This window comes from Cicer arietinum, chromosome 6 (genome assembly GCF_000331145.2).
Source record: "Cicer arietinum cultivar CDC Frontier isolate Library 1 chromosome 6, Cicar.CDCFrontier_v2.0, whole genome shotgun sequence".
In the NCBI taxonomy this organism is placed as follows: domain Eukaryota; kingdom Viridiplantae; phylum Streptophyta; class Magnoliopsida; order Fabales; family Fabaceae; genus Cicer; species Cicer arietinum.
Window position 1 is genome coordinate 58,362,878 of NC_021165.2, and position 18,606 is coordinate 58,381,483.

Genomic DNA, 18,606 nt, shown 5'->3' on the forward strand with positions numbered 1-18,606 from the left:
TAGTTTTCATTCAAAAGACTTTGTAACAACAAACAGAACTCTTGAACTACTTCACATAGATCTCTTTGGACCAGTCAAAACAACAAGTCTAGGAGGAATGAAATATGGTTTTGTTATTGTTGATGACTTTTCAAGATTTACATGGGTTCTGTTTTTGAAACAAAAAGATGATGCATTTGAAGCATTTAAAATATTTTTCAAAAAAGTTCAAAATGAAAAAGAATCCAACATCATTTCTGTCAGAAGTGATCACGGAGGAGAATTTATAAATGCTTCTTTTAAAACATTTTTTGATGAACTTGGCATTTCTAATAATCTTTCATGTGCAAGAACTCCACAACAAAATGGAGTTGTTGAACGAAAAAATAGAACACTACAAGAAATGGCAAGAACCATTTTAGAAGAGTCAAATGTTGAAAGATATTTTTGGGCTGAAGCCATAAAAACATCTTGCTATATTCTAAACTGTGTATCCATAAGAAAGATCATCAACAATACCCCATAGGAAATTTGGAAAAACAGAAAATCAAACATCTCTTACTTTCATACCTTTGGTTGTTACTATTACATTTTAAACAACAAAGATCTCATTGGAAAATTTGATGCAAAATCAGATAAATCAATCTTTCTTGGTTACTCAACCGATTCTAAAGGATATATAGTGTTTAATTTAAGAACTAATGTTGTAGAAATAAGTATTCACATACTATTTGATGAGTTTGATGACTTAGATATAAGTAAAAAAGATGAGGATGATGAAACTCAAATCAAAATACTGCAGCAAAACAGTTTGCAGAAAATAGAGATTGATACACAATCTCTGTTTCATTCTCCACCAAAAAGCTGGAGAACGACTGAAGATCATCCTCAAATCCAGATCATTGGAGACACGACTGATGGGATTAGAACAAAAAAATCATTCAAGAATGATGAGAACAACATGTCAATGATATCTCAGATCGAACCAAAATCAATCAAAGAAGCCATTATTGATCAATTTTAGATAAATGCCATGAAGGAAGAACTGCTGAAGTTTGAGAAAAATGAAGTCTGGACCCTAGTACCTGATCCATTATATTAAACAATCATTGGTACACGATGGATTTTCATAAACAAATTAGATGAAGAAGGTAAGGTTATTAGGAACAAAGCAAGACTGGTAGCTCAAGGTTACAATCAACAAGAAGGTATTGATTATGATAAAACATTTGCTCCAGTTGCAAGGTTAGAAGCTATTCGTATACTTCTTGCATATGCATCTCATAAACTTATTAAATTGTTTCAAATGGATGTTAAAAGTGCATTTTTAAATGGAATCTTAAATGAACAAGTCTATGTAAAACAACCCCCAGGTTTTGAAAATCAATCAAAACCAAATCATGTTTTCAAACTCACCAAAGCTCTATATGGTTTAAAACAAGCACCAATAGCATGGTATGAACGACTGAGTTCATTCTTAATAAAAAATGGATTCTTGAGAGGAAAAATTGATACTACATTATTTAAGAAAACCGAAAAGAATGACTTACTCATTGTTCAAGTATATGTTGATGATATCATTTTTGGATCAACAAATGAAAAAATGTGTGAAGAGTTTTCGAAACTTATGCAAAGTGAATTTGAAATGAGCATAATGGGAGAATTAAGGTACTTTCTTGGTTTACAAATTAAACAATATGAAAACGGCATTTTTATTTGTCAAGAAAAGTACATTAAAGATTTGTTGGTCAAATACAAGATGAATGAATCAAACATCATGACCACTCCCATGCATCCATCTTCCTCTTTAGAGAAAGATGAAAATGACAACTCTGTTTCTGAAAAAGAATATCGAGGAATGATTGGCTCTTTGCTTTATCTAACTGCTAGTAGGCCTGATATAGTATTCGCAGTAGGATTATGCGCGCGATTTCAATCAACACCAAAAGAATCCCATTTAACAGCAGTAAAACGTATATTTAGATATCTTGTTGGAACCACTAATCTTGGTCTTTGGTATAGAAAGGGTTCACATTTTGATCTTATAGCATATTGTGATGCTGATTATGTCGGAGATAAAATAGAAAGAAAAAGCGCAAGTGGAGCATGTCAGTTCTTTGGCGAATCACTGATCAGCTGGTCTTGCAGAAAACAGAACAATATAGCCTTATCAACAACTGAGGTTGAATATGTTTCGGAAGCAAACTGTTGTTCACAAGTTCTATGGATTAAAAATCAACTCCAAGACTACTCAGTAAGTTATTACAGTATTCCAATTTACTGTGATAATACAAGTGCTATAAATTTGCCTAAAAATCCAATACAGCACTCTAGATCAAAACATATTGAAATAAAACATCATTTCATTCGTGATCATGTTACTAAGAAAGATATCGAATTAATCTTCGTTGATACTCAAAATCAACTTGTTGGCATCTTTACAAAGCCTCTTGTCGAAGATAGTTTTAATTTAATCAAAGAAAAACTGAAAATCACGAAAAATCTAGAGAACTCTGGTTAAATTCTGCTTCTCTAGAAAACGGAGAACGTTTATCAATCTCCGTTTTTCCAGGCATCAGTCTTCGTTCTGTCAACCAACATTCTTCTCTGAGTCATCACTTTCCCTCTCAAACCAAAAAGGGAAATCTTGGCATTTAATGCATGTGTCTCTTTACCTATAAACACAACACTCATGCCTCCTAAATTATCTCCTCATTCCCAAGATAATCATTGTCCTTCTTACGTTTCTGACAATTCCTTTAACCACTCCATCTTCCTTTCCTAAAAAACAGCAAATAAAACCTTTAAACCTCTCATCTTCTTCCTCCAATCTCTCTCACTCAGACTTCTCAACTCCCAAGCCATGGCACGTACAAAACAATCTGCAAGAAATAATGCTTATCCTTGTTCACCATTTTCATCATCCCCATCATCTGACTCATTTCAACGCTCACCTTCTCCACTGCCACGACCAACTTCTCCACACATCTCTTCTAATACTTCATTTTCTGATTACCTTTCATCATCCCCTGAAACTAACCCTAAGAATCTTCCTATCAATCACAATCCCCTATCCACTATTCTTCCACCACTATACACATGTCCTCCTCCTAATATTTCTCAAGTTCCTCATCATCTAAGTAAACCTATAATACCGAAAAGACGCTCCATGAGAGTTCAATCTGGCATTGGAACTTCCAAAGCCAAAACAGAAAAACCCTTTTATTTCATCATCTCTGATTCCAAGACTGATGACTCGTCTGAAATTCCTCCTCCCACAACCGTTAAAGAAAAAGCACTACCCAAACCCATCACTCCTTCAAAAATCTTCATTATCTTCTGAACCCTCTCAATCAACTCCTCCAAATAAAAAAAGGAGATTGATCGAAGAAATTTTTTCCTCTCTCCCAAAATCATCTCAACCTTCAACTCAATCCAAAAAGACCATGAAAACTAAAACCACCATGACCATTGCCCAATTTATAGCCATAAACAAACTCAAAAAACCCCAAAGAAAGAAAATGCTTGCACCCAAACAAAACCTAAAACTCAATGAAACAGCTTCTCCTAAATAGTCTTCATCTACAAAATGTTCCCCTGTTCCAAATCCAGAACATTCTACAAATCAAGAACGTTCTCCAATAAGTATCCTCCCACGCTTTCCACAAAAAAACTTTCTCCACATCAAGAACATTCTCCTGCTAATCCAATCTCTCCTTCAGAACCTTCTCCAAATCTAGAAAATTCTCCACTCCGTACACCACCCCCATCAACAAAAACGAAACGTTCTCCAACACCAGAACGTTCATCTTCATCCACTTCTGAAACATCTGAACCATCTCCACCTACCAAAAAATCAAAACCAAATACACTACCTCTAAATTCCCCCAAAAACTCCAAACTTTTCAAAGATAAATAGACTCAACGCCCAATTGGAATCGGTCGAGTTTTTGTCTTTGACAAACTAATTGTTGATGGTAATGTCGTCCAACATCACACTGATGCTCTTGGCTGGACTTCATTCTTACAAACATATGAGTGTTATTACCCTGATGTTGTCTGAGCATTCTATTGCAATGCAAAAACCCTTTCTGATAAATCCCTTATTATATCCATGATTAAGGCAATTGAGATCTGCCTAACCCCAGACATCTTGGCCTCCATTCTTCAACTACCAACAGAAGGACCATTTGTGTTTGGCAACCAGTGGTATTCAGCTCTGAATCTAAAAGAGACTGAAGTCCTTTCTGATCTATTTCAAGAAGGCTTCACCCGCTACCTTTCAACATACTTCAAACCTCTCCCAAAGGTGTTTAACAACATGTGCCACCATACTCTCATTCCCCACTATGGAAGTCACGAGTATGTCTCTGTCAACGACGCCCTACTCATCTATCATTTCCTCAACTATAAGCGTCTGAACCTTCCTCATGTGATCATTCAACACATGATTTGTGTTGCTACCAAAGATTACAAGAAAAATATTGTTCCTTATGGAATGATATTGACTAAAGTCTTTAGGGATTTCTGAGTTTCCTTTTCATCTGAAAAATCACTCATCAAACTCTCCAAATTTTCCACTAAAAATTTGTCCCATATGCGCAAAACACTTTCTGCTCAACCAACAACACCAACACCTTCCTTTCCAACATCATTGAAAAGAAAACGGTCTGCACGACGAATGACTGCCACAAACCCTATTCCCTTCTCACCTTCATCATTTGATCAACCAGGAGATGTAGTTCCAGAAACTGCTCTAGAACATTCTCCATCAAACCGAGAACGTTATCCAGAACATTCTCCACATAAACCAGAACATTCTCCAGACAAAATTCTGCATTCATCAACATTCTCTGTTTTTCCTCAACCATCCACCTTATCCTCCACTAACTTCCTCTCATATTCTCAAATCCTTCACTCTCCACCTCATGACTTTGAAACACTGCTGCCCAATCCACATATAAGTGTCATGTCACCACTTTTTGTGTCCACATAAAAATCAAGTTCCTCCATTTTTGGTATTAAATTTTTTTTTTAACTTTCCAGAAGCTGATGGCCTGTCTGGTAAGCCACCCACACCATCTAGACCTCTCTCGTCCTTGGCTACCTCCTTTGGAACTGTTCCTTCCATCTCCGGTTCCACCATTCCATCCAACACTGTTGTTGCTACCACCTCTAAACCAACTACTCACATTCATACTCCTCCTCGCATGGCTGAACCTTCAAACTCTGATATTATGGCTGCTCTTCAGACCATAATGGCACGACAGCTTCAGCAAGATCAGGAGACTCATCTGTTGAGAACTTGGTTCATAGAACAACTCACTCCCAAGCTGGGAATCGCACCACCTCTACTTTTTCTTGTTCCTCCTCCACAAGTTCCTAACCCAGGAAAATCCTCCTCATCTGAAGGATCCTCTCCGTCTCTCACATCTTAGTTGTTTTTCCTCCTACCTTTTTATGTAACAAAGGGGGAGAATTAAGTTAGTTTTTAATCTGGTTTAGAATCTTTTTGTATCTAGGATTCTATGCATATGCTTCAAAGCAATAGAATATTATGTACTTCTATTCAAATTAAATGAAAACCAGTTTATATAATATGTGTGTTTAAAAATCTGTCAAATCACTTAGTGCATAAATTGATGGGGAGCTTTTAAGCTCTTCAATACTTGATATTAGAATCATAATTAAAATCTAAATTAACATGTTTGTCATCATAAAAAAGGGAGAGATTGTTGAGACAAACTCTATATTTAAAGTTTTGATGAAAATAAACAAAGGTTAATTAAGATAGTTAATTATGATTCTAAAATGTTATGTTAATTTAACTTGTGCTTTTGAGTGAATTTAATTAAAGAACAGAATCAAGAAAAGCAAAGAAAAATAGCTCAAAACTGAAACAAGATCATTATGAACAAAACGGTGAACGATCTCCAGATTCCAAGATTGATTGTCACAACATCTTGACCAATCAATCTCCACCAGTTTAACAAAGTCTTTGCCTCTAAATTTTATACCAATATCATCAGTACATGGCAAGAAACAAATAGGATTCATCCCAGTACGAGAAGGTTCTCGAATCATTAAAATAAAAGGACTCGAAATAGACCAGTTGAAACAGTTTGAAACCACTTAAATCAAACTGTCAAGAAAGTTCGATCAACATTGATATATGCTAAGACATTACAAAGACATCTAGAAAGATCAAAACAGGAACTCCAGATTGATCATCAAATCTCCAGAAAGATCAAATTGACAGATCAAGATTGATAATCAATCTCCGTTTTCTGCAGAATTAGAGCAGTGCTCTGTTTACTTTTGCAATGGCTTATAATCTTTCTCAAAACTATTTTGTCTAGATTCAAGGCTCTAGATCGAAGATGTAGCATCAAAGATCAAGTGAGAAGCTTCAAAGGCCCTTAAACTAAAAGACAAAACTGATTAAGCAAGGCTGTAACAGACTTAGTCAAATCAGTTTTAACTTATTCAAAGGCTGGATTATTTTTATTCTCATATATTGGTTTTGGTCAAAAGTAATAGAGCACTACCAACAGCTCTTTTTGACCCTTATTAATTGCTTCTAAACGCCTATAAAAGGAATGCCAATATCCAGAAATAAAACAAGAAATTCAAGTGCTGTCAATTCCCATAATCATTCACATTCACATACTTGAAGTTCTCAATTTTCACAAAGAAGAAGCATTTCTAAATTCCAACATCGGATTGCGTGATTACTACTGGTTTCTTTGTAAAGAATCGAATCTCAAGCAAGAGTTGAGAAATCTCTGATTCTATCAAAAAAAAAATCTTATTGTAAAAACTCAGACTATAAGAGTTATATTATAGTTTGCTTAGATTGTATTAAATCCTATCAAAGTTAGATAGGTGTTGCATTTACTTTCTGGGTGGAAAGTAATAGAGGTTGAAACAGATCAAAGTTGATCTGGACTAGGTGTTGTAAAATCAAGAAGTTTCTTTGTTTTAAACACTTAGTGAAAAAACTCACAGTGTGAGGACTCGACGTAGCCCGAGTTGGGTGAACCAGGATATATCTTTGTGTGGTATTCTCTATCTTATCTCTTTATTTATTAAGTTTGATTGATTAACTAAGATAAAACACAAAATGATTTTCTGTTTCGTAAGCTAACCAAGAACGTTCTCCGTTTTATAATAAAAACTCAGAATGTTCTCTGTTTTCTGTTTTCTTAACCAAGATCATTCATGAGTTAAAACTTGAGTTTATTTCAGGAATTTTTAAAAAGATATATTTACAATTCAAATCCCCTTCCTTGTAAATCGACATTAAAATGAGGCAATGTTGAGGTGTTATGTTGAATACTAAATTATCCTGACTAAACAATCCTTTTCGTAAGGTAGTAGGCGACTTTCTACTTGTATCAACCTAGAGTTAGACGAATCGAGCGTGAATTAGTTGGCGACTAGGATACTTATCATGTTATCATACATTTGTTGATGTTGTTATGTGTTATATGTTGTGTTGTTGAATGCACATCTAATTGACTTGTATCAATCTAGAGTTTGACAAATCCAACATGAACTAGTTAGTGATTAGGATATTTATCACGTTATTGTGCATTTGTTGATGTTATTATATGTTATATTTTGTTTTTTTGAATGTGTATCTAATTTACCTGTATCAACCTAGAGTTAGACGAATCCAATGTGAATTAGTTGGTGATTAGATACTTTTCGTGTTAACATGCATTTGTTGATGTTATGTGTTATAAGTTATGTTCTTGAATGTGCATCTAATTTACCTTATTTTGCATGATTATTTCGTAAGAATGGTGACTCACTTTCGTTTGTTTCCCTTGTGGTTGCTTACACAATACTTTTGTGGGTAGATGATGAGATAGTAGTAGATGAAGCAATTGCTAACGAGGAAAATACGGGGTCATTGGCATGCCACAAATGCACTAGATAATAGTTTATTTTTGTTAGTTGGCCAAAAACTATGGTATTTGTAGACAGTTAGCTCTGATTAGTGTGGCAATTTTTGGATTGAATTATATTTGAATATGTTATTTCTACATATTTTGAATTATGATATTTATATGTTTTATTATGTTTTAATTTGGACCAATTATACTCATATTTTTATATTATTTATACTTTCAAATATTTTCGGGATATAAGATGCCACTTTAATGGTATTAGTGCTCAAATGTCTTAGTCGTGTTAGAGTCTTACATGTTTTGCCTGTGTACCTTGATTTTTAGACTTATAATATAATTTTGGAAATTTCTAATTATTCATTGGTTTTGTAGAACAAAATGATTAGCACCAAGGACATTTAAGACAATGGCAATGGAGCAACATTAGTAATAAATGAACTCTTAGTGATCACTTAGTTGAGATTTTGGAGAAGAACCAAAATAGATTATAGTCATAATCTGCTAACTCTGCTTTTGAATGGTTTCCTGTGATGATTCTAAGAAAGGTTTAAGAGGTGTGCTTATGGAAGATGGAAAGGTAGTTGCTTGTACACCAAGACAACTAAAGATACCTGAACATAACTATCTGATTCATGATTTGGAACTAGGAAGAATAACTTTTTCTCTTAATATGTTGAGATGGATGAAACTTCTGAAGGATTATGACTTTGATATAAGTTATCATCTTAATAAAAATAAATGTCGTGATTGGTATTATAGTAGAAAGACAATAACTTGTGCAAATATGAGAGTTCAGTGGACCAATATTTTGGAAGAATTAAGATATGTGAATTTAAGTTTTGAGTTAACAAAATCGAGCATTAAGCTTGAGATGCTACATATTACAGGTAATTTGATAGAACAAATCAAAAAAGGCCAAGAGAATGTAAAGTGCATAAAGTTAAAGTTGCAAGAATGTAAAGAACTTCAAATTAAAGAACATGTATCATACATTTGATATAAAAGAAATGGAATAGTTAGAAATAATTCAAGAGTCACCAATCATATGTAGATACGATTTTAGAAAATTGTTAAGCAATCTATATTACAATGTCTTTAGGGGCTAAGCTAAGTATAAGCCTCCAAGGCCCTAGCGCTTGCCATCCTGAATATGGCAATGTAAAAACTAATTAGTTTTATAACCTTTCGGTTCTTAGGGAATAAGGTCTTGACAATCTAGAATTTGATTGTAAGTAAGTAAAACTTGATAAAAAAAATTCAAACAATTTGTCCATAACTTAATCTCATTAATCATTTGAGTTAAACAATTTAGTAATGGATTATGAAATAAAATCCTTGTTTTAGCAACAAAAAAAAAAAAACTAACCCCTACCACCTATCAATCATAGGTCCACCTCTGAATCCTTTCTACATATATGTATTTATAGACAGATGATCATAACAACTAGCGATTGCGTGTGAGACATGTAATTTAAGTTTAAAATGTGTTCTTCTACGCATCACTTTGATGGTGAGTTATGCATAGTTTTGACGGATGTTTTGTCTTGGTCGTATCTATTGAGTGTTAGACTCCTTTGTGTTTGTGTTTCTTTGTCGAGCAAAATTCGTTTTTCTTTTTCTATGAAGATAACTTTCTCCTTGTGACATTTAAATAATTGCCCTTTTCTTCGTTTTATTTTATTTAAAAAATTAAATTTATCTCTTAACACTACTTGTATGTTTAATTATTTAGTTATTATCTCATTATATGATAAATATATAACTAAAAATTTAGACAATTAAGAGTATAATCCACTCTCATTTTTTATATATTTTTTCTCTCACTAGTTATGACACACGATTTTCATGAATTTAAAAAAATATGACATTCTTAATTTCTAATATTTGACATCCGACATTCAATATTTGATATTAATTATTTTTTAAAATTAATTATTAACCGTTAATATTTATTTATAAAAATAATATCTTTGACATCTACTCTACTTTATAACTTTATTTATCTTTATAATTTCATTTATTTTTTTCTAACCAGATAATAGGGACGTGTTGCGAATGATAAGAACGAGGCTCAATTGATAATCAAATAGATTCTCAATTCATTGATGAAAAACACTTTCTACGGTCACTTTTGACAGCTATAGCGGTCAACGGGTCAACTTACTTCTTCTTCGTTCTTCTATTATTAAATTTTTTGTTTAATCATTTTTAAGTTCTCAACGTGGAAATTAATTTTGTCCACGTTATGTTGATGTGGAAAATCCAGTAATAGTTATCCTTTTGCTGCCCATTGATTTTCATTTTTCTACAGCTGCGTTGCACATGGATAGTTAATGTATGGAACGAATATGCACTCTTTCACAAGCCAAGAAAATGATTGTAAATATTTTCATCTTAATAACATGACACAATTGTCCTCCAGTTATTTAATTTAATTTTAAATAATATTTTATTATTATTTTTATTTATTTTTTATTTAATATTTAGTTAATTTTATTACAAAAATTTAAAAAAATAAAAAAATAAAAATATGAGTTTATTTAATAATTTGAGTTATAAATTTGATAAAATTTATATTATAGTGAAGATGATAATTAATTTTATGAGTCTTGTTTGAAAATTTTGATGAATTTTTACAACAAAAAAAAAGATAATATTATTAATATTTTAAAATTTAAAAGACCAAATTATTTACTGAAAATTAAATAAAAAATTAAATCATAAAAAAAGTTAATAATAAAAAACTAAAATATTATTTAAAATTAAGTTAAGGAACTGCATGAATAACTATGTCTAAAAACGTATATTACAAAAAAATTTGTTATTATCTACAGCAAATTATATTCTTATCTATATTCTTATAATAAGTATTTATACATGAAAAAGCATTAGAATACGTTTACTCAAGATTAATATATAGATAAAACGATTTATGCATTTTATGTGAGTAATTTATGTATAACTTTTCTATGGATAATACAGTAGATACAACAATACAATATTTTTTTTATAGACTCTTTGTAATATAATGTTACCTGTGACATTTTTGTAGGGATATTACACAACTTTTTTAATAGAAAAAATAATAATTTTATTTGATAAATAAAAAAAATATATAACTTTAATCATCTAAAATTCGCACACTAAAATATTCATCTACATTTCTTTTAGGAACCAATCTAAGTCGTTTATACATACAAATTAATTAAAAGTCATGTTTTATAAGATAAATTATATTGACCTCATTTTTTCCATTTACACTTTTTTAAATTTAAAAAAACACTTATCTTTTATATACTTACTAAAAAACTAAATTAAACTTTTGTTTACTGCACCTACATATATTTATGTTATTTATTATATATATTTATGTTATTTATTGTATAACATCATTATAATTTTCGTTTTAATTTATAGAAATAAGATAATATATTTAATATTTATAATTTAAAAGATATAATAATATTTTTAATAATACAATTTAAAACGTGTATTTGAGTGTTTTTTTAATAAATGATAAATAAAATTATATAATTATGAGGGAAAAAAATATAATACACAATTTTTAATTAAGTATTGGAAAGATAAATCCATTTTAAAAACTAGAGTGTGTATTAAATTAAATGCAATTACCTATTATTTTTTTTAAAGCAAATGCAATTTCCCATTTTCTATAAAAACATTTTAATTTAATATGAAAAATAATGAGAAATTCTTTTGGTGTAAGTGGCTGCATCACGCACAGCCGCAGCAAGTGAAGAAGGCCTTCGTGCACAACGCAGAAAAAGTCTTCATGATAAAATTGACGAACACTAAAATAGATTTATTATTATTAAAAATAACATTATTATTATTATTAATTATTACTATTTTGTATGTATGGTATAACATCCTATTTAATATTAAATAGTTGATAATAATTATTGTATATTTTACTTATTAAGATACAATTATAATTTATAAGAAAAAGAAATGATGTTGTAATTGATAGTCTTTAATATATTTATTAATAGTGTGTGTTCATCATGAAATAAAAATAAAAATAATATACAAATAAAAAATATAATCTTAGAAATGATTAATAATATACGACATTAATTTATTTATAAGAATAAATTTGATTTCTTATAAAAATGTAACATCATATATATATACTATTGATTTGAATATAATTACTTTAAAAATTAATGTAAATAATTTTTTAAAATTAAATTAATTGTTATTAGCAATTTTTTATATTTGACAAATATAAAAACATATTTACTGAATTTATTTATTCAAAATTTAGATAAAAATTTGCATATTGTTATGTGTATACATAATTTGCTTTAGATATTTTAATATTTTTGTTTGTCTATCATTTTTGAATTTATAAATCGGAGTTAGTTAAATAATTCAAAAATATTGACTTTTTTGTTATTAGATTGTATTAGGTATTTTAATTATTTTTACAAATATAGTAGAATATGTTTCTTTTTTTAATTTTGGAATTGAATATGATCATTATTACGTGTGCGTAGATATTTCTCTTAAACTTTTTAGTTAACAATTATCCATGAATTTATGAATATTTATTGATTAAATGATATGAAAATTTTAAAATTGTGATTTTTTGTTTAGATTTCTCATTAAAATTTGTAAAAGACGTTTTCTTCGAAAGAATTATGCATAAAGATTTGTACCGATCATTAATGAAAAAATTATGCTAAATTATTTGAATGAAGTATATGAATATCAAATTTTTCAAATAATGATTATTATTGTATTTAATTTTTATTTTTATATCATTAGAAAATTTCATTTGGTTGTTTAGATAATTGCACCAGTTATTTTATTTAATGTCTATTATTGAATTTATTTTTTATTGTTAGATTAAATTACTCTTTTAATTCCTTAGCATTTTTCTGATTTTACTTTGATCCTTTAATTATTTTTTGTTCTGTTTTCACTTTCTCTCTTCTTCTTCTCCAATTTAAGCCAATAATCAATCACCACCACACTCATTTTTAACTTTATATTGCAAATTCAATAATATATTGCAAATTCTTAAAGCCAATAATTCAATCACCACCACACTCATTTTTAACTTTATTTATTAAATTCTATGACTTCATTACTTCTTGTGTTTCTCTCTTTATTTTTCTCATTGTGCAACCAATACCTTACATAAACGCAAGTTATTAACATAAACACAAGTTATGTTCATTTTACTCAACGCATTTGACTGACAAATAAACAACAACATAATTCATTGAATCAATACAATGTTATTTAGAAATCAATGAATGATATTATTGTATATTTGTTGAATCACAATTTTGTTAATGAAATGCATTATGGTAATTGAACAAACAAATAAGTAAGACATATATAAGTTAAGAGAGAGAAGTAAAAAATAAATACATAAAGGGAAGGGTTAAAAAAAATAAAAATTTATTCATGGAGGTGTAATAAATTGAATTTGAAATTTAGAATATTTTATTATTATTTCAATTTCATTACATTCATTATTTATATTATTCTTTGTTAATTTTTATTTACATTATATTAATTTAGTTACGTTCTATATGTGTAACAATGAGTATATATTTTTGAGGATGAATGATTCAAAAAATATATTTGACGATTTTGGTATTTGCACCTATATTGTTTATTAGGTTGAATTTGATTTTCTTTATTTTCATTGTTCTTCTTGCATAATAGATGGATTTATATTATAAACAATTTTTTTATTTGACAAAATATAATCAACAACTTTAGTCATTGGAAAAGCATTCATCTTAGATAGTGGATAATCAATGGTTTTACACCATCAACTATATATAAGAGAGATGATTTTTCAAACTTTGAGACCAAAATTGTTTATTATATTTTATTAATAAAAAAATTCCACAAATAATAATTACATCTTTAAAAAATGAAATGCACAATTTTAGAAAAAAGAAAATATACAATTTCTAATATAATTTTTTTTATATTTCGTGTACTAATATATACTCTTATGTAGTATACTAATATATACTCTTATGTCACTATTAGTATTTTTCAAAAAGTAAAAATATAGTTGGATGAAATTTGAAATTAATGAGTTATGCAATTAATTATTTGAAAGAAGTTCGTAACTTAAACAATATATATATATATATATATATAATCAAATAATTGTTATGTCGAAAATTAGTTTTAGGGAACCAAACAAATTAAACAACAAATAATTTGATTTTGAAAATTTGAAATTAAATAAATTTTATTCACTTGCATTTTGGCATTACATTCGTTGTATTAATGGATTTTTTCTTCTCCAACATATTTTTGTATGTTAAATTTCTAGGTATCGGTAGGTCGGTTTTATTTTCATTAATTTGTAATAGTTTCTAATTTTAAATTACCATTATATTTGTTTTTCTAATGGAATTCCATACTTTCTCTTTGCTTTCCTTTCTTTTAGGTATTTTTAGCTTTTTTATTTCGTCATTTCATGTATATACTTTTTTTTTTTGCCTTTTTAATACAAATTCATCGAAAAACTCTATACTCTCCACATAGATACACTTTTTTCGCCTTTTCTAATGCAAATTAATTAAACATTCTGTAAATAAAATTCATTAAATATGATGATACACTTCATGAATATAACATTTAAAAATTCTACTTTAGTAGTTTAAAATATAAGAAATATTTTACTATGCTTACCCTAATTTATGATATCATTCATATAATATGAATAAATTAATTTAAAATTTATGATTCTAAAAAACATTTAATTTCATGAAACAAATTTCAATGAAAGATAGTTTAGGCAACATAAAATTTTTTTATTATATAAAAATAAAACAATATTAACTAATTTTTTTAAAGGGTATATTTATTTCAAATAAAAACGTATTTACAATAAAACTAACTAAATTAAAAATCTAAATAATTATATTTAATCAAAATAATGTAAAAGAATTCAAAATACAACATTCGAACTAGAATTTATTACACCTTCATAGATGAAAATTTTAAATAACCATAATTGTGATATTCAGAAAACAAATAATGCTAAATTTTTTTATGAAGTAATTATAATTAAAAAAATTTAAATCAAATTCAACAAAATTATATACACTTTTATTTCTAAAGACACATGATAAAAATAAATCAATACTATATATGTATTTTTATCTATGATACATAACGATTCACTAACTAATAAACTAAAACATATTAACATTAACTATCAATATATGATTAAATTGATTTTGATATGATCAATATATATTTTTTAGATAAAATTTAAAAAGTAAATATTAACTCGAACATTGCATTGGTCGTTTACACTAGCATATAATATTATATCATATTGTGGTATTAAAACAACATATTAAACAATATACAAAAGCGCGAAGTATACGAAGACACATATATTTTGCTAGTTTTTATAGAAACACTTGCTTTCAAGTTGGTGGAATAATTTTCAACAACCTTTTGTATGCGAGAGAAGAAAGAAATTCCAACAACATAACACCAAGGTTAAGCACAGCATAGAAAAACACGCGCCAAGAACGGCGCGTGGTTGAGATAATTTAAAACATTTCTTAAAAAAAAAAAAGAATAGTACTTTACAGCTTAGGTACTATACTAATAATGTTTATGTCTTGACTCTTGACTTCATTTGTTATTTGTTATGTGATAGAGAGAGCAAGAAAGACGGTGCTGACTGCTAAGAAAGAAAGAGAATCTCACAGACAACCTTCCTCATTCTACCTTTACATATTTGCCTTTGCCTTCAAAGGTTAGGGTTCTTATGCTTGTTTTAGTTACTTCCTCTTCTTCTTCTTCTTTTTGTATTAATAAATATAAATAACTATTATTACTGTCAATACTATATTATCATTTTTTTCTTATTTTTTTATGCAATGCAATATGCGTGTTTACGTTTTCTTTCTGAATCTTAGACTCCAAGTTTATTATCTTTCTTATAAGCTCAGCTGCTACAATTCTAATTTTTGTTTACTTCTCCTTTGTAGAAACACAGAAATCAGGGGCATTTTGTGTCATTGTTATGCTCTTCACTTAACTTAAGGGTTATGCTTGTTTTTTTGTTTTTGGTGGATTGTGTTTTGTGAGTTGTTAAGTTGGTGAATTGATTTGATTTTACCAGTGTTGTTGTTGTTTAGTTTGGAGGATGGTTTTTGATTGGTTTGGTTTATAGAGGAGTGTTTGCGTATGTGTGTGTTGAAGATTGAAGTGGAGTTGGTGTTCAATGGATTGGAAGAGATCTACTTTGAAGTTCAAGACAGTTAAGATCTATGGAGATGTTCTATTGGGATTTTTGTTGATTTGCATAATTCAGATTTCAAGTGCTGTCACTGATCCCACTGATGGTAATGATTCTTTTTACCTCTGTCTCCCAAGTTAATCACTCCAGATTCTCTATTGGTATTAAATTAATAGAATATTATAGTGTGTGTTTGTGTGTGTTTTAATGATGGTTGAAGATTATCTGCTTTTCTCTTATGATATCTAGGTCTTGTTTGGATAAACAACTTAATTAAGAGCTTATATTATTTCTATAATAAAAGATAAAAAAAATTAAGTCAAACTGTTTTCATATAAACTATAAGCTATTTTTATAAGCTATCCTATAAAACCTATGGAAGTAAGTTGAAAACAGCTTATGGACATCAGTGTCGTCGATGGCGGAAGGTCAATAGTCTATAAACATGTCATTGTGGCTAATGGTGCTGCCATGTTGGGCATCCCTTCACAAATTGACTATGGAGGTTGACAAAAAATCTGCCAAGGCTGCAATTTAACACCTATAAATTTGTCATAAGTTGTTTTCGCAAATGCTTATGCCAATAGATAAGATCAAATAATCCAAACAGGCCTCCACTAGCAATGAAATGGGATATTTTTTTTGTATTCAACTATGAATGTTGGTATCCGTACATTAAATATTATGTCTTTGTCTTGATTTGATTGGTGTGCGAGGGTTACTAAATTGTATGGCTGACTGAGAATTAGAAAAGAAAATGTATGAATTAATACTTTCGACATATTCTTGATTGATTATGTAATGTTCTATGGTTATAGGAGTTCTAAATTTTTTTTATTGTATCAGTTGCTGCACTTAATAGCTTATATGCTTCACTGGGATCTCCTCCTCTCCCTGGATGGGTTGCTAGTGGCGGAGATCCATGCGGAGAAGGGTGGCAAGGCATTCAGTGTAATGGTTCGTTCATTCAAAAAATGTATGTTATGTTTTTATCTTTTTCCTCTGACTCTTCATATTGAATTATTGAATGATACTTCTCACATTGATTTATTTATGGACTTGATCATTGTTCTAAATTGCTGTTACAGTCGCAGTTGCGGTTACGCTGCGAACCTATATATTGCGGTAAAATGCAGTCAACTGCGGCTGTTGTGGCCGCATTTGTGGTTGTGATACTGTTGTACATACCTCTAAAACCGTTATATTGCGATTGCAGTTTAGCACCATCCATGTATTTGAAGTGGTTTATAATTAATTGGACATTATATGTCGTTTGATTATGTAAATTTCTCCTTTAGTGGAGAGAGGCTTTTTCGATTGTTGTATCTCAGAACAGATAATCATGAGTTTTCTTATCATCTTATTTTTGACAGTGTTCTGAATGGTGCAAATTTGGGAGGAGAACTGGGCGATAATCTGGCAACATTTGTTACAATCTCAGTAATGTAAATATAATTCTCCTTTATTTCATACATTTTTCTGTGTGTTCATGTGCATCTATTGCATTTCCCTCAGTTCATCAATTTCAGTTATCTTCCTTCTCACAGTATATATAAGTTTCTTCTGCATCATTTTCACTGTTTGCTGTGTATTTTGGAGGTAGCGATCTGAGCAACAACAACATTGGAGGAAGCATTCCATCCAATTTGCCAGTTACCATGAGAAACTTGTATGTAATATAACTCATTTCTGTAATACTAGCACTTTCCATTAAAGTTCAGTCAAAAGACGTAATGGATTTTACTTGCAGTTTTCTTTCAGCCAACCTGTTCACTGGAAGTATTCCAGCCTCTTTATCCACTTTAATTGGAATGACAGACATGTGAGTTTGTTGTTTGTCCTATATTATATTAAATATTAAATTTGTATGGTATGTTAAAATTTATGTAAGTTTATCTACATTATACCGGATCATCTCCTTTCAGGTCTCTGAACAACAATCATTTAACTGGAGAAATACCAGATGCGTTTCAGTCACTTACGCAATTGATCAATTTGTATGGCCTCATTTTAAACTATGCATTAATATAGACAATTAAGACTATTTTCTTCATTATACATATTTTATGGAGCAATTAACGGTTTTGCAGAGATTTATCTAGTAATAATCTGAGCGGGGAACTACCTCCTTCAGTGGAGAACCTGTCATCCTTGACCACCCTGTTAGTATTTCTTCTTAGTAATATCAAAGTATGACCTATTTTCTGTGTCAATTAGCAAGCAAACTCACTATTTTCTTGTTGGCAGGCGCTTGCAGGATAATCAACTATCCGGGACACTTGATGTTTTACAAGATCTTCCTCTGAAAGATTTGTACTTTTCTGAACCATGTTTTATATAAACTATGACATATATTGTATAGATTGTCGAACTTTCTGGAAGCATATAGGATTAGATGCTATCTTTTCAATTTAGTCCTACTTGATTCTTTAAATTTTAGTCTTCCTT

At 29.5% G+C, this 18,606-nt stretch overlaps 1 protein-coding gene across 2 annotated transcripts in view; it reads left to right on the top strand.

Moving 5' to 3' along the window:
* The first annotated feature begins 15,539 nt into the window (after window positions 1-15,539).
* Window positions 15,540-18,606, top strand: part of LOC101503434 (protein STRUBBELIG-RECEPTOR FAMILY 3-like) — an 8,665-nt gene continuing 5,598 nt past the window's right edge. Inside the window, exons 1-9 of one of the 2 annotated variants that reach the window (XM_004507146.4) lie at window positions 15,540-15,672; window positions 15,908-16,264; window positions 17,005-17,134; window positions 17,532-17,603; window positions 17,762-17,827; window positions 17,909-17,980; window positions 18,084-18,155; window positions 18,249-18,320; window positions 18,406-18,471. In XM_004507146.4, coding sequence (XP_004507203.1) covers window positions 16,144-16,264; window positions 17,005-17,134; window positions 17,532-17,603; window positions 17,762-17,827; window positions 17,909-17,980; window positions 18,084-18,155; window positions 18,249-18,320; window positions 18,406-18,471 — 671 coding nt within the window. In that variant the 5' untranslated portion in view covers window positions 15,540-15,672; window positions 15,908-16,143. Of the gene's footprint in view, window positions 15,673-15,907; window positions 16,265-17,004; window positions 17,135-17,531; window positions 17,604-17,757; window positions 17,828-17,908; window positions 17,981-18,083; window positions 18,156-18,248; window positions 18,321-18,405; window positions 18,472-18,606 lie in introns of those variants that run through there. The other variant, XM_027335801.2, reaches the window with a different exon arrangement.